We start from the raw sequence: 20,762 nt of genomic DNA on the forward strand, positions 1-20,762 counted from the left end.
GGGTTCCATCCTGTCGTCAGGCGCCCTCCTTTCCCACAAACACCCACAAATCCTGGTACAGATGGGGAATGTGGGATGTATGGACATGCCCGCCTTGCACGCCCATGTAAGGCAGACTGTTACCTCCCCTGGGACCAAAGTGCGGCTTCTAATTATATTTCCTGTGAGAGATAAATTAGCATATGTTAAGCACAGAGTCTTCAGTTGGATGCTGAGCCCACAATTCAACAAAAGTGCACAGGGAAACTGAAACAGACAAGTTTCTTATCCTCACAGTCCTGCAGGAAGGACACAGCACGGCTGGAAGGGCCACATGGGGAGGCCGAGGCAGGATGCATCAGGCAAGGGCAGGACCCACCAGCGAAGGGCACGACCCAGGGCACATGCCTTTATTAGGGTTCATAGGACAAGTGATTTGGGGTTCTCCAGCTAAGTCCAGATTGGTCAATTGAAACAAAAAACAGCAAGATTTTGGTAAGCTCTGCAGGGATATATCCAGGGGTATACAAGGTGAAGTCCCTCACAGGCAGGGGACACTTGCTCACAAGGGCTGCTGGAGAAGTAATAACGTGAACTTACATTCACTTCTGAGTCTGTGACCTGTTGTCTGCACAATAGTGTATGCACTAGTGGGAGGGGCCAGTGTCACTTCAAGGCAACTTGGCTACACAACATGGATTCTGAGGCAGCAATATGGTAGTTTAGTTAAACTCTCTACAGCACTACTTTATTTTAACCATTGTAATTCTCCAGTAGTAACAATCAGGAAAACAGGATATAAGTTATGGGGAAAATAGCCTCACATTATTTGCAGATTAAGACCACAGGGAAAAGGGATTACTAGTGCTGTCATTCTACTGCATCACCAAATAGTGCATTGTTGATTACAACCATGACTAAGGTGGGAGAGGTTAACATTCGTGGCAGGATAACAAGTCATTCATTACACATAGTGTTAGTATATTAAAAAGCATCTGCCTTTATTATAAAAAAAATCAGTTCACACATAGTCTAAATAAAGCATGGCACACCACCTGGAGGGTCCATGGATAAAATACAGATAACAAGCAGTTAAGGAGCATTCTGGTTCTTCTTATAGAATGATCTTAGAGCTCTGTTTTCCATGGGTTTGCAGACTGAGGTTCACTGCTTAGGAAACATGGATGTACAATAATTAGGCACTTAGGGATGAGTTGTCTGTACTTTCTCAGTTATCTCTGAAGACGTCGTTATTTCAACCACATTAATACTAACTACAAAGACTCATCAGAGTTTTAATGAACTGCCACCTATTTTGCTTAAAGAACAATTGGAAAAACTAGTTAAAATTCAGAATATTCCTGTCTTACATTAATGCAGAGAACGATGTCCTGAACACCTACCTCGTGGTGACTTACATCAATGTTCTAAGTCAACCAAACAGCATCTCCATTTAGATTTCTTCATATATTGTGTATTACAGTGCCCTCAGTCTTCCAGGGTAAAGGAGATCTGAGTGAATCCCACCCAACATACAAGGGCTCTCACATCTTTCAGGCAGCAACAATCAACCCATGATTCACACACACACACTAGGTGTAAAACTACAGTGTCAAGTGACTCCATACTGGAATCACATTAATATTTCCTTTTGAATAACTACCTCATGTAATGCCAATATACAAAAATACACTGATGGCAATTACACCTGTCCAACATCCTTGATAAATTGAAACAGATTAACAAGGAAGATTTCTTTTTTTTTTTTTTTTAATTTATTGGGGTGACAACTGTTAGTAAAATTACATAGATTTCAGATGTACAATTCTGTATTACATCATCTATAAATCACATTGGGTGTTCACTCAGTCAGTTCTCCTTCCATCACCGTATATTTGATCCCCTTTACCCTCATTTCCTACTCCCCACCCCCTTACCCTCTGGTAAACCACTAAACTATTGTCTGTGTCTATGAGTTTTTGTTTCTCATTTGTTTGTCTTGTTCTTTTGTTGTCTGTGGTTTATATACCACATATCAGTGAAATCATATGGTTCTCTGCTTTTTCTGTCTGACTTATTTCGCTTAGCATTATACCATCAAGATCCATCCATGTTGTCACAAATGTTCCTATATCATCTTTTCTTACCACCGAATAGTATTCCATTGTGTATATATACCACAAATTCTTTATCCATTCATCTATCGAAGGACATTTTGGTTGTTTCCATGTCTTGGCCACCGTAAACAAAGCTGCAATGAACATTGGAGCACAAGTGTCTTTATGGATAAATGTTTTCAGATTTTTTTGGTAGATATCCTTTTTCTCCACAGCCTCTCCAACACTTGTTACTATTTGTCTTGTTGATGATAGCCATTCTGACTGGGGTGAGGTGACATCTCATTGTGGTTTTTATTTGCATTTCTCTGATGCTTAGTGATGTTGAGCATTTTTTCATGTCTATTTGCCATTTGTATGTCCTCTTTGGAGAAATGTCTCTTCAGGTTGTCTGCCCATTTTTCAATTGGGTTGTTTGTATTTTTGTTGTTGAGTTTCATGAGTTCCTTGTATATTTTGGATATTAGCCCCTTATCGGAGGCGCTGTTTGCAAAAATTTTCTCCCATTCAGTTGGTTGCCTCTTTATTTTGTCGATGGTTTCTTTTGCTGTGCAGAAGCTTTTAAGTTTCATATTGTCCCATTAGTTTATTTCAGCTTTTACTTCCCTTGCCTTTGGAGTCAAATTCATAAAATGCTCTTTGAACCCAAGGTCCATAAGTTTAGTACCTATGTTTTCTTCTATGCAGTTTATTGTGTCAGGTCTTATGCTTAAGTCTTTGATCCATTTTGAATTAATTTTGGTACATGGTGACAGATAGCAGTCCAGTTTCATTCTTTTGCATGTGGCTATCCAATTCTCCCACCACCATTTATTGAAGAGGGTGTCTTTTCTCCATGGTATGTTTTTTGCTTCTTTGTCAAGGAAGATTTCTAAGTTTTATAACATTTGCTTATTTATTATAAGTACTCTTATTTACACTTATCTGTCAAAAGTGTCCTTGACTTACTACTTTCTCATATCAATTCTCTGATATTTCAGAGTTGATTTTCAATTACGCACTTAGCCATATTTTTTTACATCTTTAAAGTCACTTTGTAGCATGAATTTGGTGGGATCTTCTGAAGTATATATTTTGGATGAAGGGCTTTCATCATGTATTAGAAATGGAGAATTTCTCTCCAGTACGTATTCTCCGTTATTGAGGGAGGCTGTAGGTCCAGCAATAAGGTTTTCCAAATTCTTCACTTTTCAAGTTTCCGTCCATTATGAATTCGCATGTGTTGAGTAAGCTGTGAATAATGAATAAAGGCTTTTCCACATTCTCTACATTTGTAACGCTTCTCTCCAGTATGAATTCTCTCATGTGCAGTAAGATTTGAACGGCGGTAAAAGGTTTTGCCACACTGTTCACATTTGTAAGGTTTCTCCCCAGTATGACTTCTCACGTGTGTAGTAAGTTCTGAACAGTGAATAAAGGCTTTTCCACATTCCTCACATTTGTAAGGCATCTGTCCCGTATGAATTCTCTGATGCTGAGTAAGACATGAACGCCGAAAGAAGGCTTTACCACATTCTCCACATTTGTAAGGCTTCTCTCCTGTATGAATTCTCTGATGTTGAGTAAGACTTGAACTCCGAAAGAAGGCTTTACCACATTCTCTACATTTGTAAGGCTTCTCTCCACTATGGATTATCTCATGTACAGTAAGATGTGAACGTCGATTAAAGGCTTTACCACACTGTTTGCATTCATAAGGTTTCTCTCCTGTATGGATTCTCTCATGTACAGTAAAATATGAACGCTGAGTAAAGGCTTTGCCACATTGCTCACACTTGTAAGGTTTCTCTGTAGTATGAGTTCTCTCATGCCTGGTAAGATTTGAACGCCAGTTAAAGGCTTTGTCACATTCTCTACACTTGTAAGGCTTCTCTCCAGGATGGATTTTCTTACGTCTCTTTAGACTGGGCAATGGAGGAAAGACTCTCCAACACGGATTACATTCGTAAGGTTCCTCCAAAGTGTGAATATTCTCAAGTTCAGTAAGATTTAAAGATTGGTTCAAAGATTTGTCCCATTCACTATATTTGATTGTCTTCTCTACAATAGGATGACTCTGATGTATAAGATTTAAGCTTTGAGCTAAGACACTCCCACATTTACATTGATTCTCTGGAAAGTGAATTCTCTGATGCTTATTACGGTTTGACCCTTGTTTAAAGTTTTTCCAACATTCATTGAATTGATAACTTCTCTCTCCATTACATGTACTCTGGTAATCATTAAAGACAAAAAGATCTCTAGTGAGGGCTCCAATTTCATTAAACATGTAAAGGTGTTCCTAATTACTTTATGATACCTATGGAACCATGATGCTTGTATGGAAACCCTCCCACATTCATGAAAATAATAGAATTTGAAATAAGGAGGAATTGTTTCTTGTTGAAAGAATAATGAATCCCTGGTTAAGGGACTGTCAGATGTAGGATATTCAGAATTTCTATCTTCATTTTCAAATCTCTGGTTTTTAGAAATTTTGACTCACTGTTTAATCCAATCTTACATTTTAAATGACTCAAATGATTATTCACACCATGTGTTATGGGACTTGCCAGATATTCCACATTTTCTTACAGAGAATATATACCTAGAAAACTCTTTTCTATCTTCACATTTAGAAACACGTTGTTCTGCAAAGGTAACTGCCTTAAAGTGACGGTTTTCCCAAGATGTCTTATATATTTGATGGCTTTTGGCCACAGAGATTTTATTATGATTAATGGTGCCAGTTTCATTATGTCCATCATAATATCCCTTCCACCCTTGACAATCACCTCACATTCCCACTTTTTCATCAAAGGTAGATACTCAAGGTCACACCTTCGATATCTTACCAGAAGCATTCTGTGGAATGAATCTTCTATGTTCAGTTTTGGCAACAAGCCCTGGGTGTCCGCAGAAGACATAGCTGAAAGACACCAAACAAACGATCACTCTTTTGACAGACAGGCAATTTCTACCATACGAATTTAATACTTATTATAGTACTTAGGAAGATGGCATAACATCCAGCACCAAAACTTCACTTCTCCATGGTTCAGTATTGATAATTTCACAAGGGAGTTCAGAGTTCACAGCATGCCCAGGAGAGAGTCACATCAAAAAGGAAAGAAAACTTGCTTACATTTGCTGATAATAACAGTTAATCCTCCCTGGCACACCATGGCAATATTGTGAGAAACGCCAATTCCCAGTTTCTTCTTAGGAGGGAAACAGCTGAGTATACCGTGTGTCCAAAGGTGTCCTTTCATTGGAGCTGCCTGAGGGACTCATTTATCTTCTGCATGACACCAAGTGCTCAGGGAATGGCAGTGCAACCTGAATGCATTGTGGTAGCCACTAAGAAAAATGGTGAGTAATTGTACAAACACCACAAAGACAACAGTATTGAAGACAAACATCAAGGATAGGATGATACTCTGAAGAAGAAACGGAAAACATTTTACAGGGAAAACTACACGTAAAAAACACAGAGAACACACATCCCTAGAACAGGATTGATAGGCCTCACAATTTCAAGCATAGCTGCCTGTTATTTGTGTTCTCCTGTACAAAGCAAGTACAAAGCCTGGGATGGTGGCTGTTTCTGCTCCCAAAGCTCAACAGAAGATCACAAGGCATAGAAAGGAAAAGAAAAACACGGCCCAGTCACAGAAACAAACTGAATCTCCAGACACTGGCCCTAAATTAACAGAGCTATTAATTACCTGAACGGAACTCAAAATACACTCTCATAACTTTAAAATGTTTTAAGTTACACCCAGGTAACCAAAAAATAGGTATACCAGACCCACAAAGAGAAAAACATCAGAGACATATCACTGCCACAAAACAAAATAAAAAAGAAACAAAATGGAACAAAGTTATGAGGGGAACAGTGGGACAAGAAGCTCCAAAACGTGTAGAAAACAATTCTAAAATGGTTATAGTAGTATCTCCCTCTCAATAATTAGTTTAAGTAGAAACAGATAAAAGTTCCCCAATAAAAAGACATAAGTTGGCTGAATGGATTATAAAATAAAATCCAACATGTTTTGTCTACAAAAACTCATTTTAGATGTGAGGACATAGGACATAACTAAAAGTATGGGAAAAAGTATGTCATAGAAACGGTTACCAATAAAAAGTACGGGTGACCATACTAAATCAGAGAAATATACAGTACGTGTAAAAAACTGTTACAACACAAGAAAGGACACAACACAATGATAAAAGGGTGAATTCAACATGAAGCTACAACATTGTATTAACATAAAAAATGGTGCAGCCAAAACAGTAGAGAGCTTCCTCAAAAAATGACAAACACAGCTTTCACATGGCCCAGTAATTCTACTTCCAGGCATTTATATTACAAGGAATACCAAAACACAAATTTGAAAAGGTATATGCACCCCTATATACCTTTAGGGGTATACTGCAACATTATTTACAATAAACAAGATATGAAACCAATTTACTTGGCCATTGACAGATCAATGGATGAAGAAGATGTGATAAATGTCCACAACGGAATGTTTCTCGGCCAGGAGGAAGAGGAAATCCTGCCAGTGGCAACATCATAGATGGACCTAGAGGGTACTATGCTAAGTGAGATTAGTCAGACACAGAAAGACTACTACCACACAATTTTGCTCTTATATAGAATGTAAAAACTAAAAGAGAAAAACAACAAAAATAATCAGAAAAAAATTCACAGATACAGACAATTTACTGATGTTTGCCAGCGACGACAGGGACAGGGCCATAAGGCATAAATGGTGAAGAAGATTGTGATATAAATGTCTTGTTATGAAATGAGTAAGGCACGGGATGTAATATACCATATGAAATACAGTCAACAATACCGTGACACATTTCTTAGGTGAGAGATGGGTCCTTGACTCAGCGTGATCACTTTGTAAGACATGTGAATGAAGAATCACCATGTCATACAACTGAAACTAATGTAATATTGTTATATCAACTATAATAACAGAAGTAAACAAATAAAATAGTTGATATTTTGGACCACAATGAAAACTTTAATATCTTTATACTGTTTCAATTTTGATAACAGTCATGTATTATATTTTATAATGCAATAAACACCAAAAGAGTGGGGGAAAAAAGGAAAACAATGGGTCATCTTTGATGGTTCTGTATAATTAGGAATGAATTAAAAGATTTCATTAATCATAAAAATGGCGGCTTGAGTTGAGCCTCTTGAAATCTCCCCTAGAATTTACAACAAATTGAACAACTACAACTCCACAAAAGACTGCCTGCACAGCAGACAGGGAAGACTAAGAGGCGCACAACAGAAATAACTTCAAGATGGGCGAATTGCAGGAGCAGGGAAGGAGGGAAGGGAGGAGGGAAGGGAGAAGGGCGGAGACGGAGCCCCGCGGGCGCAGGACGCAGACCTAGCTCAGTGCTCCGAGCTCGCTGCATCCCAGAGCTACCGCAGCTGCGGGAGAGGGAAGAACTCGGACTGCTAGGGCTCCGTTTATGGCCCACAGGGCTGAGGGGACAGCATATAACACGGCTGAACCCAACGCTCATGGCAGAGACCTCGGAGAAAAGACTGAGGGAAGAGGCTGAAAACGGTGGTTTAAGCCCTCACTGCCGAGCAGAGAATGGGAAGCCATAGGCACTGAGACAGCCACCCTCCCAGAGCTCGCCCCGCCCCCACCTGCCCGGTGCTGGAAGTGGAACAGTAGAAGTGTCAGATCAAAAGAACAGAATATTTGCAGTTCTGAGTGTAGTCCTCAGACACAGATTCGCAGCCCAACTAGTTCCAGCAAAGGGGAGGCAGCTGTGGAAGGAGGACTGGCCGTGGTGGTGGTGGTGGTTGCTACCATTGCTCGGGGCCACCTCTCACAACCCACCCCGCCCCTGGCCGCACCTATCTGGGCGGATCCCTGCAGGAGTAAACAGAACTGCTGAAACACATGGGTTCTGAATCTGGTGCAGGAAGAGCTTTGGAACTTCAAAAGCTCTCCACATCCCCCCACAGAGGTGGCGCCCTATGACTCAGGATAACTGTTAACAGAGGAGAAGCCCGCCTTCCCTGTACTACAGGGCTACAATAATCAAAACTGTATGGTATTGGCAGAAAAACAGACACACAGACCAATGGAATAGAACTGAGAACCCAGAAATAAAACCACATAAATATGGACAGATAAGTTTTGACAAAGAAGCAAAAAACATATAATGGAGAAAAGACAGCCTCTTCAATAAATGGTGTTGGGGGAATTGGAAATCCACGTGCAAAAGAATGAAACTGGACTGCTATCTGTCACCATGTCCCAAAATTAATTCAAAATGGATCAAAGACTTAAGCACAAGACCTGACACAATAAACTGCATAGAATAAAACATAGGTACTAAACTTATGGACCTTGGGTTCAAAGAGCATTTTATGAATTTGACTCCAAAAGTTTAAATAAATGAATGGGACTATATCAAACTTGAAAGCTTCTGCACAGTAAAAGAAACCATCAAGAAAATAAAGAGGCAACCAACTGAATGGGAGAAGATTTCTGCAAACAGTGCCTCCAATAAGGGGCTAATATCCAAAATATACAAGGAACTCATGAAACTCAACAACAAAAAAACAAACAACACAATTGAAAAATGGGCAGAGGAACTGTAGAGACATTTCTCCAAAGAGGACATATAAATGGCAAATAGACATGAAAAAATGCTCAACATCACTAATCATCAGAGAAATGCAAATAAAAACCACAATGAGATATCACCTCACCCCAGTCAGAATGGCTATCATCAACAAGACAAATAGTAACAAGTGTTGGAGAGGCTGTGGAGAAAAAGGAACCCTCATACACTATTGGTGGGAATGCAGACTGGTGCAGCCGCTATGGAAGGCAGTGTGGAGGTTTCTCAAAAAATTACGAATAGAATTACCATATGACCCAGCAATCCCTCTCCTGGGTATCTACCAAAAAAACCTGAAAACATTTATACATAAAGACACGTGTGCTCCAATGTTCACTGCAAATTTATTTACGGTGGCCAAGACATGGAAACAACCAAAATGTCCTTCGATAGATGGATAAAGAAGTTGTGGCATATATACACAATGGAATACTATTTAGCAGTCAGAAAAGATGATATAGGAACATTTGTGACAACATGGATGGATCTTGAAGAGTATGATGCTAAGCGAATAAGTCAGACAGAAAAAGCAGAGAACCATATGATTTCACTGATATGTGATATATAAACCAAAAACAACAAAAGGACAAGACAAACAAATTAGAAACAAAAACTCATAGACACAGACAACAGTTTAGTGGTTACCAGAGGGTAATGGGGGTGGGGGGGTGGGAGATGAGGGTAAGGGGGATCAAATATATGGTGATGGAAGGAGAACTGACTTTGGGTGGTGAACACACAATGTGATTTATAGATGATGTAATACAGAATTGTACATCTGAAATCTATGTAACTTTACTATCCATGGTCACACCAATAAACTTTAATTTTAAAAAAAAGGATTTCATTAGAGGGGACACAATGCTATCAGAAAATTTATATGTAAATTCTTCAACATCAGAACGTGACTCAGTATGTGTTTATTCCAGGAATAAACAAATAGCTAGAACTGTAATTTAAATGTTATTAAATACAAAGTAAACTTAATTTCATACACTTCAGATAGTTTCCAAGGCAAATTATTTTTTTAAAATAAAGTTTATTGGGGTGACAATAGTTAATAACATTACATAGGTTTCAAGTGTATAATTCTGCAACACATCATCTACATATTACATCAAGGCAAATTCTTGACCAAGTTTTTCTTTTTGCAATCTGTAATATGAAGTTCTGATCTACCACGTTTGAAACCAAATATTAAGGAGCAAAAATGAATGAGTCATCCTCATCAACAGTACAAAATGAGAAGTCACAGACTAGAAAAGAATATTTGAAAGATACACCTGTAAAGGTCTACTATGCAAAACATACAAAGAACACTTCAAACTGCTCCATGAGAAAACTATTAATATCAACAAGATTGAAAATTGGGCCAAAGCCCTAAAGAGACTCCACACTAGACAAGATACACGAGGCAAACTGATATATAAAAAGATGCTCCACATCATATGTCACCAGGAAAATACACATGAAAACAACAAGAATTAAACACGCAGCAAATTAAACACCAGTACATACCTATTAAGAGGGGCCAGAACCCAGGACACGGACAACACCAAGTGCTGGTGAGGACATGGAGCAGCAGGAACTCTCACTCACTGCGGGTGGGAACGCAAAATGCTGCAGTGTCTGGGGTACAGTTTGGTGGTTCGTACAAAGTTACACATCCTCTCACCATAAGATCAAGAAATTGTGCTCCTCAGTAGTTACCCACAGACTTGAAAACATTTATCCACCCAATAGCCCTCACGTGTGTGTGTCCACAGCATCTTTGTTCATAATTTCCAAAACTAGGAAGCAACCAAGATGTCTGTCAAGAGGTGAATGGATTAAGTGGACTGTGGTGCATACAGACAATGGAATATTATTCATCACTATAAAGAAATAAGCTATCAAGCTATGACAGGACGTGGAAGAAATCTAGATACATATTAAGTGAAAGAAGCCAACATGAAAAAGCCACATAATGTATGATTCCAGCTATGACATTCTAGAAAAGGCAAAATGATGGAAACAGTAAATAAATCACTACCTGCCACGTTTTAGGGGAGGGAAGGTTAAACAGGCAGAGCACAGAGACTATTCAGGGCCATGACACTACACTGTACGACACATGTCATCATAAATGTGTCCACACACACAGAACAGACAGCCCCACAGTAAACCCCAAGGTGGACTATGAACTCGAGCTGACAATGAGACGTCAATGTAGCTTCATCTATGTAACAAATGTATCCCTCAGCAGACATGGGGAAGGGATGGCTGTGTATACGGGAGAGGCATGTGGGAATTCTCCGCAAACTTCTACTCAATTTAGCTGTGAAACTAAAACTGGGTTTAACATAACAGTCATCCTCAGACCTCTGCTTCTCCGAAATAACTGATTTCAGTTCCATGTCTTTCCAGAAGTTCGTTATGCTTATACGAGAACATGAATATTTGTATCCGCTATTTAAAATAAACACAACATCACCACACATGAATTATGCTAACCACTATCAAAGAAACAGAAAATACAAGTGATGGCAAAAATGTGGAGGAACTGGACCCCTTTGGACGGATGGATGAAATAGCAATTGATGAAAATAGTATGAAAAACAATATGGAGGCTTCCCACAAAATTAGAAACATACTATGATGCAGCCATCCCAGTTCTGGACACATTTCCAAGAGACTTCAAAGGAGGCTCTGCAAGAGCCGTGTGCACACACATGCACACTGTAGCATTGTTCACAAAAGCCTGTAATACATGCAAGTAACCCATATGGCCATCCATAGATGAACGGGTGAAGAAAATGTAGGATATACATACAATGGAATATTATTCATCCTTCAAAAAGAAACAGATGCTCTCACCTGACACAACGCAGACAAACCTTGAGGACATTTACATAAATCTCATGAATCACAAAGACACAGATACTGTAAGAGTCCACTTTTGTGAGTCACCTAATACAGTCCTCTTCATAGAACAAAAAGGATAGTAGCCAGGGGTTTGGGGTGAAGGGAAATGACGAAGTGGTTGTATAATAGGTACTCGGTCAGTTTTGCAAGATGGAAATTTCCAGAGATCAGTTGCACAACAATGTGAATATACTTAATATGACTGGACTATAGTTAAGAGGGTAGATTTTTAGTCACACATTTTCACCAAAATTGAAAATGAAAAATATCTACAAAACATACAGTTATAAAACATTTCAAATATTACCTTGAATTCAAAAAACCGGTTCTCTCACAAAGAGAATATAAAATCAACAGTAAATAGATGTGAAATTGAGACTATTACCACAGCTACTTAATTATGCAGGGTAAGAAAAGCAATGACCATTAACTAAGGAAAGAAATAAACAAGATGAGTCATGCACAAAGTTGAGATGAACTGATCAAGACAAACATGGGCATAATTTTAATGGCAACAGACATATGCTTCATTCCTATGTGAATCAAACCCCACATTGTCTTGCGTACTGAGTTGAAAACTCTCATTCACATTCATAATATATATGGAACAACCAAAAATGCAAGTAAACTCAATTTGAGGAACTGCCATAAAAAAGGAAACACACTGTTCTGGAATTGCAAAATGAGAATAAGAGGCAATGGAGCCCACGAATTCTGAACACTACACAGATGTACTATTGAAGAGAATCCTTCTGTAGAACTCAGTTTCCACCGTGAGTGTGGCCCCATGAACAGCAAGCATTCTGAATCGTTGGAATATGTGTTTTAGGGCCGGAAAATTTCACAGACAATGCATTAGAATCACTCATAAACAGCTCTACTAATAAACAAGCATGGAAATGACATTGGAGAAATGTGTTAGGTTATTAATATATTGCTAATATTCTTACAGGAAATATATAGGCTATATATAATCCGTCATATAGAGAACAAAAAACCCTTCATTCCTAAATAAATAACAAAAAAGTTGTAAAATATCAGAGAATGAGTGATCTATAAAATCAATATTTGAGATTAACGTACACCATTACTGAGAGACATGCTGAGGAAGGCAGATGACAAACCTCATGGTTACGTTTTGCCTGAAGTAAACTGAAATTAAGGAAGTAAATATATCCTGAAATATGGGAACCTAATAATTTTACAACTCACTTCTTACCAGGGGAGTTCATTCTAGCACATGTATCAGCACTTCTCCATCTAATCAGAAAGTGAAAACATACAAGACACAGGCCCAGGCAGCTTTGGACTAAACAAGACAGACTTATAACAGGACAGTCATTAAGAAATCAGGGACAATGGAGACCTTCCTATTATGATGGACAATGTTCTAAGCTCCCCTAAGGCATGAATTCATTTAAGAATCCTGTGAGGTAAACAGATACGTTAAACTATTCTAACAGGGAGAATTGGAGAGTACAGACTCGAAATTTCTCATGTTAGTTAATACAAAGCAAAAGGATATTGCAAAGTGAAACTGAGATTGACAGCTTCGCACTATAGGGAGGTGCTTTGTGCTGAGATGAAATTACTCAGTCTGAACCTTTGCAGGGTCACGTTTGAAACCTCTTTAGGATTAGAAATTATAGAGCAGAAAACATGAGACATGTGTCTCCAGTGCCCCTGGAATTTCTGACCCTAATCCCAGAACCTCCACCACTTCCTTCACAAACTCCTTACATGAGGCAAGAACGGAACTCTAAATATGGCTTCAGGGAGAATTCCTCAGCAGAGAGCACAGCCTTCCCCCGGCCCCCGAGGCAATGGAACAATAGCCACACCAGGGCGGACCCCACAGTCCAGGGGGAGGACGTCTGCCCTCACTGCAGTGGCACCCAAATCACTGAGCAGGAGGACAGTCCCTAGACGATGTGGAGCCCGGGACGTGTTGGACAGGACTGTCCCTCTGTGACAGCTACAGACAGAAACCTGGGCTCCTCACATCCTATCCACTGAAGCAGAGCTTCCCAAACCACATTTTAAGGTCTGGCTCCTCCGGGACCTTGGGCCTGTCACCTGTGTCATCTGCCTCCTTCATTCCCACCTACCTGGGTGGATGGACACTGTCTTTTTTCGCTTCACATCCCAGGTATCCTTCATTCTCTCCAAAAAGATGACCAGGTATGGCTTAGAGACAGCAAGACCTGTTTATTAGAAAAAGGAACATGAGTTTTGATGGAGATTCTCCAATTTACTATCCAGCACGTGCTCAGCTGAGAAGAAAGGATATTGCAGAAAGTTAGAATATTCTAGAAAATGATTCCCCAAAACACTCTTTTGTGACAGCACCTTTACCAGACAACTTGGAATGTTTTCACATCCTGTTTTCCACTCCAAGGGCATCATGAAGACTTCTTTTCTACACCACCAAACCCCTCGTTTGTTCCTCAGAGCCGGGATCTGAAACTCTACCACACAAAGCAGAAGCTCCCAGGAGACGCTGTACTGATGAAGGAAACACAACCCTGCGGTGGGGTAGGAGTTCTGGAAGGAAGTCACCCTCACCCAGGGAGCACAGGTTCCTGTAGTTCTCCAGCATCACGTCCGTGTACAGTTTCCGCTCAGCTGTGTACAGACATTCCCACTCCTCCTGAGAGAAATCTATGGCCACATCCCTGAATGTCAACCGTCCCTGAAACAAAACACACATTTACCACATGGACACAGGCAAGGTCATAACGTGACTCAATATGAAAACAGAGTTAAGAGAACTGCTTTTGACATAGGAGAGTGTCCGGAATTAAACAGTAAGGTAGGTCACTGACAGTAATATTCTGTAATATATTTTTTAACTCTGAGATAGGAGGATGACGTTATGATCCACAAACAACTGTACAGACTTTCCTTTTCTGTAACATAAATTTTCAGGCATCAACACAAGCATATGGATTTTTGAGTGTTGTATCATACAGGATACACTGTGTACATTTCTCGGCTGGAAATATCATGGTGAGTTAGAAATGTAAAGTACTTTTCAAATTTTCACGTGAACAGCAAGGAACTAAGGAGTTCCGGGGTAGGGAGGCTGAGTTTCCACATTTAACGAAATCACTTTTGACTAGTGACGCCAATGTCTCCGGTCCACGTGCCACACTGTTGAATAGCACAGAGGAAGGAAACGGAAAAATTCATATATGACTTTGCCGTGACAGAGTTTTATGGAATTTATACTTTTCACAGAAGTATAAGAACACTGTCCTTTTTGAAAACTGTCTTAATAGAGAATATTGTTTTTATATATTATTTCATAATGCACATAAGTAATCTAAGAACAATATTATTCTTACTCTTCTATGAGAATATTTTGTGAAGCATCCAGTAAATGGTAGAGCTTGGGTTTTACTCTAAACTGTCTCTAAAATTTTTTAAACCACAGAAACCAATATGAATAGACAACCATAATGAACATTCATAGCACTTTCTGTAACTCAGAAGAGAGAAACAACTTAAGTAAGAAACAACGGCTCAAATAGCGTTAAGATTTTATGCACCCAGACAGACGGACAGACATATGGGAACTGTGCCCACATGAAAAGTGAGAGAGAAGGAAATTTTCATGTCACTGAAATCACAATTATTTTAATTCTGTAAAACTCAAAAATGTCTGTGGGTGATACTCTGCCTTTTACAGACACAATAGAGAGAGGAACACACAATAACAGGTAAGTTTGAGCTGCTGTTTCTTTGAAAAAAGTTTGCGTATCTTTTGTGCTGAGCTATACATTACAAACTTCCCACACTTCAACACCTTAATAATATGATTCTCGTAAACTTTCTTGAGAACACAAAAAGAGATGAAGTAGAGAATGTCTGTGATATGAGTGTGGCATACAATGAAAATTTACAGGAACAAGGCCTGACTGATGAAAGCCTCCACTCCAAAGGCAATTATCTCTAGTAAAGAAAGCTGAGGGCCTGCAATTTCCAAAGCAGAGAAACTAAGAAAAAAGGGAGTTTCCAGATGAAATGTGATGATTTGCACATCTCTCTATAAATCCTTCCAGACCCTTGTTAATGATAAAGAAAAAAATGTTAACTTTATAGTAAAGATAGGACCTCAACCAAGTGAGAATCAGGTGCACAGAATAGCCTGGAAAGTTGGAAAGAAGGAACAAATGGGTATCCTCGAAAGAAAGCCTGGAAAGAAGGAACAAATGGGTATCAGCTGACCGAGGCACAGGGAAGGACACACCATCACTGCTGTGATGTTACTGGCAAAAACGAACAAATAAGGAAATCATAATGTGATACTGATCATAAAAACTTTCGTTGTATGGAAATTTCAATGCACATATAACTCCCCAGTTCTGTAACTTTAACAGTGCATTTAAACCGTAAGTCAATATTACCGATCTAGCGAGCAAGTCTCTTACAAATACTCTTTGTATTTCAGAACTTTCCAGGCTCTTCTGTGCACTGAGGCATCCTGGGTGCTCATGCACATTCTTACCCCTGTTCTACAGCCCTGACGCTGCAGTCACAGGACATACACCTACACCTCCCTTCTTCAAGACACTGGGCATCTGACACCCGTCCAACAGGGACCTTGGACACAACCGCCTTCCCAGGTGGCTCTGTCATAAAGGGGATGTTTTCAGTAGTTGAGGGTCAGTAATTCACGGTGAGAATTTCTTATGTCCTCAGGGAGCCTGGATGGACAGAAGGCAGACAAGGCTCTGGAAGAAAGTCCAAATGTTCTATAGAGCTGACCTTGACTCTCATGAGAAGAAAAGGAAACAATGAGTAGTTGTGAAGAACATCGTTAGGTAGGAATATCAGAAGTAGAGAATTAAATGTGGCAGGTTCTAAACCCACGGATTTTAGCAGGAAAAGTGGACATAACCTGTGACCCAGGACGGAACGCTTACCCGAGAAGCAGCCATTTCGTCCTCGTCCTCCTCCTGCTCTGGGTTGTTCCCTCAGGTGATGTTCTGGGGAGGAATCACATCTGCAGCTTGAGAATGTGCCTTCAAGGGCGTGGGCACAGGCCCTTCATCTGCTTCCTCCCAACTGACAGGCAGAAGGACCTTGAAATGCTGAGATGGTCACCCTCTCCTGTCCTATGTCCCAGGACACAGTCAGGGACAAGGAGCTCCTACGTGAAGACAGAACTGTGAGTTTTTTCTTTCCTGTCTTCCAGTGCCCTCCCCTCACACAGACGTCTACAAATTCCAACAGCCGTGAGAACAGTGTGCACTCCTGTGCCCACAACCTCAACACATTACCCCGCTACCCAGGTCACGTCACTCATGCCATCCCAGGAAATGAGAAGGGACCCATGACTGACTGACACAGGTTTCCCTTCTCTGGCTGCATAAGGATTCCACGTGAAAGCCACCCAATGATGAAATTAATTATCAAATTCACAAGCCTTAAAAACTGGAGTTGTGTAATTCTTGTTTTCATCTGTGTGACTGAAAATGCAGCGCGTGTAAAATTGAATCGATTATAAAGCCACATGTCATATATCACGACTTGATCGCCCACATCCCACCTGCTCACGACTCAACCAGCTGGGGGCTCCCCTTCTTCCTCTGCTACTAGGTATTCCTGCCTATGGTCTGTGTGTCCCTCTCGACCTGGATCTCTCCACTGCGGTCCTCTCCTGCCTCCTCTCTCCTCTCCTGATTTCTCCATTCTCTCTATTCCCTTCCCTGTACTTTTTCCGTGAAACTCTTGAAACCTATTTAACCTTTAGTTGCTCTTTCTCCCCAATCTGTCTGATTGTTCCCCAATCTCCGCGTATTTCTAATCTCCGCGTATTTCTGCCTTTCTCCCCGACCATGTGCCCCTCCTCTTCCCCTGTAACACTGTCTGTCCTGTTACACCCCTGTGCGGGGACTCACTGACACCCCCAGCTTAGCTCTCAGTGAGGCTACTTGCTGTGCTGTCAACCCCCAACCCCTTTCTGTTCCTGCACTCGGCTCCCCTAACTCTTCTCCTAACCCCTCTCTCCTCTAAAGCGCCTTGTCCCTTGTTGCCCCCACTGCTGCTAACCAGGGGCCCCTCTCCCTTTAGGTTCCCCTTCATCTCTCTGCAGCTCCCCCTTCCCTCTGTATTGCTCCCTTTTCCTTGTCCTCTGGCTACTTCCCCGAGTCACTCGTTCTGTCTCACCGTCGCTTTACAACTCCCTCCCACGTGCTCTGTTCTACCTCCTTTACCGACCCCGCACTGATCCTTCAGATCGTTCAGCCCTCTCGCCTGTGGACTCATCTCATTCTGCCTCCTTCTCGGGACCCCCTCACACCCTCGTTCTGCCGCTTTCCTGGCCGGCCCTTCACAGTCACCGCTCACCCAAAGCCCCTCCCCGCGTGAGGGGGTGACCTGGTGACACCCCGCGGTGTTCCCTCCTAAATCCCACCCCCCTGAACAGTGTCCTTTTCCTGGGATTCGGGGCCTCTTATTAAACTGGGGTGAGGGGGGTTGTAGGCGGCGAAGAGGGTCTGCAGAACCCCAGCCCAGGGAGGAGGCGGGGCTCCAGGGGCCGCGTGGCGGGGCTGGGGGAGGGGCGCCAACGGCTGGACTCCATCTCCCGAGTCCATCTCGGGAGTTCACACCGCGCGTGGAGGGCCGCCCGGTGGAGGGTTTTAAGCAGGAAAACAACGCGGCAGGCGGGGTCTAAGGGCCCGAAGGCGGAGAGACCAGAGGGAGGACGGCCTCAGTTTACCCGGAAACCCCCGCGGAGCCTCCACCGGGCAGCGAAAAGGTCTGGGCGTCTCCCCAGGACGCCGGACTCACCGCTGTGTGGGGCGCTGGTGCGGGGACTTCAACGTCCGTAGTGACCCCCAGGCGTCACGTGTGCGGGGCCGTGGACTGAGACGCTCAGGTTTAAACTACGAAAACTGAAAGTCACGGCGCCAACCCGACCTTCTCTCTGCTTTAGCCGCTTCCGGTTGTGCAACAAACTCTGCGGGGACGCGACGTGAAAACCTGGGCTGCAGGCGGGACCTGCGCTGAGCGCTAAGGTTATGGGCGGGGAGGGTATTGTATCCAGGAGTGGGCGAGGCCCGCGGGAGGGAGGGACCGGACCCAGGGGAAGGGGTGGGGCCACAGTTGGGGGGGCGGGGCTTTTCTGCACCTCGCTCATTGGTTACAGACTATTGTGTTCATTACCTTTATTTTAGGTAAGATCTTTTGCACCCACATTATATATATATATTTTGTTGTTGTTGTTAAAGATTTTATTGGGGAAGGAGAATAGGACTTCATTGGGGAACAGTGTGTACTTCCAGGACTTTTGAAAAAAAGTGACCATGATGTAACAAGAAAAAATGTAATCCACACTTAATGCCCTCTCGCTCAACAATACATAGAACAATTAGAAAGAAAATGAGTACGTAGAAGACTTTAACAATGAAATTAATAAATCAATGAAGTTGACCAGCTGAAATTGCACCGCTAATGTATTTTTATTATAGCCTCGTAAATGTCAAGGGCCAGAGTGTGGAGAGAATAACTCAAGTGCAATTTATGAGTACATGACCCCTAAATTGTATGTTCCTTGATCGCACGATGGAAAGAAATTGTTATCAATTCCTTCAAACTTGAGCGCCTAATGGTGCACTGCTGGTTTGTTATGGAGTACCCTACGGAGGTGGGATAAAACAATGTCGGTACAAGTAACATGATTCATTCAAGGTTATGAAAAATGATTAACTTTATTCATTAAAACATGAGCCCTAAGATCCATTCCCAATACTCGGGCAAAAGGTAATGCCAGCATTTCAGTGTGAATCACACACACTGTTCTGGTTCTTTTGATTAAGTTCCCCTGTCAGATAACTGTTCTCTATCATTTCCGAGAATAAGACACATTTTTCATTACTCTTGATATAGAGCCGTTATTGCCATTCAATGGACAAACTCACCATTTCTTCTGCATTATTTCTACCACATAATCGCCCCCATTAAACTATCACTCTCCTCCAACGAAAGCCCATCCCCATAAAGTCCGGCCTGCTGTTTCATGCTCAGGGGGTAGAGCATTCTTTCCTGTGACCTACAGGAGCCTGTCCAGAGATGGGCACCCTGAACCTAGTGAGTATGAAGCCCAATAACGTAGTTTTACATTACTCTCTGCCTTCCCTCATGCAAATTCCTACAATCATGAATCTGATATTCAGTGTCCTTGTTTTTCCAGGGGTCATGGATATATGCCCAATCAAGGAGGCTCTTGCACTGTATTGATTGCTTCCCAGGGATCATCATGAAAGGCCTGTAAGAAATGCTTAACTTCAACAGACTTTTAACTTCACGTTAAAATTCATAAATAGTAATGCAGTCTTTTCCAGAAAACTCAAATAACTAAGTATTACAAACCCTAAAAATAATGGACTGTTTGTACACGCCCTTGTTCCTGTAATATACAGAATGTCCTGAGTTTTAAAACAGTTTGATTTGTAATTTTTCAGCAGTATGGAATGTCCCAGGTTATCCTCAGAGAACTAGACACTTAGTTATTTCTAGTATGGATTTTTGAGTGTGTAGTCAATTGTGAGACTTGTTTTAGAATTTTACTACATTCATTCATTACGTTTGTAAGAATTTTCCTCACTATGAAATCCTGAATGAATCCTGTAGATATGGTTTCTTAGAAGTATTTCCATGTTCAGAATATTAGTGCGGTTTCTTTCCTGCATGAACTCTGTTGTTACTCCAAAGGCAGACACACCTAGTGAAGAGCCTATGACATTCACTACATTTGTAAGGTCGCTCTCCAGCATGAATCCTCTGATGTCCCACACTTTTGATCTTTGGGTAAAAGCATTAACACACACATCACTTTTGTGTGGCTCTCTCAAAGACATGCATTCTGATGTCTAGTTAATTTGAGACCTGGAAATAGGCTCTGCCACATGCATTTCCATAATTTCTCTATGGGGTCTCTGCTGTGATTAATACTTGAACTCAAAGTAATGCCTTTGCCACACTCATTGCACCTCTGAAAACCTTGCCACACATTATTAAGTTGTGCGGTTTCTCTCCAGAATGTATGTTCTTCTATCTACTAAAGAGTGAGCTCTAATTGAAACTTTTGCCATA

At 41.3% G+C, this 20,762-nt stretch overlaps 2 protein-coding genes across 2 annotated transcripts in view; both read right to left on the bottom strand.

Annotated features, from left to right (window-relative positions):
• Positions 1-2,889: 2,889 nt before the first annotated feature.
• LOC117034668 (zinc finger protein 91-like) overlaps positions 2,890-20,762 on the bottom strand; it is a 52,431-nt gene continuing 34,558 nt past the window's right edge. The window contains exons 4-5 of the mRNA XM_033127890.1: positions 4,931-5,004; positions 2,890-4,308 (exon numbers count right to left, since the gene is read on the bottom strand). Of these exons, the coding sequence (XP_032983781.1) occupies positions 3,280-4,308; positions 4,931-5,004 (1,103 nt within the window). The 3' untranslated portion in view covers positions 2,890-3,279. The remainder of the gene's footprint in view (positions 4,309-4,930; positions 5,005-20,762) is intronic.
• Positions 13,755-18,627, bottom strand: LOC117034684 (putative protein ZNF720). Its single transcript, XM_033127923.1, has 4 exons — positions 18,459-18,627; positions 16,589-16,815; positions 14,226-14,352; positions 13,755-13,864 (listed from the first exon to the last, which is right to left on the bottom strand). The coding sequence occupies exons 2-4, from the start codon at positions 16,601-16,603 to the stop codon at positions 13,755-13,757; spliced, it is 252 nt and encodes an 83-aa protein (XP_032983814.1). The 5' UTR covers positions 16,604-16,815; positions 18,459-18,627.

The sequence above is a fragment of the Rhinolophus ferrumequinum genome, chromosome 15 (genome assembly GCF_004115265.2).
Source record: "Rhinolophus ferrumequinum isolate MPI-CBG mRhiFer1 chromosome 15, mRhiFer1_v1.p, whole genome shotgun sequence".
Taxonomy (NCBI): Eukaryota; Metazoa; Chordata; class Mammalia; order Chiroptera; family Rhinolophidae; genus Rhinolophus; species Rhinolophus ferrumequinum.

What these genes read in the sequence shown, in the direction of transcription:
- LOC117034684 (XM_033127923.1), bottom strand. An exon ending in CAGGAACCTGTGCTCCCTGG is followed by an intron (nt 13,865 to 14,225) that starts GTGAGGGTGACT and finishes TCTAATAAACAG; the next exon opens with GTCTTGCTGTCTCTAAGCCA.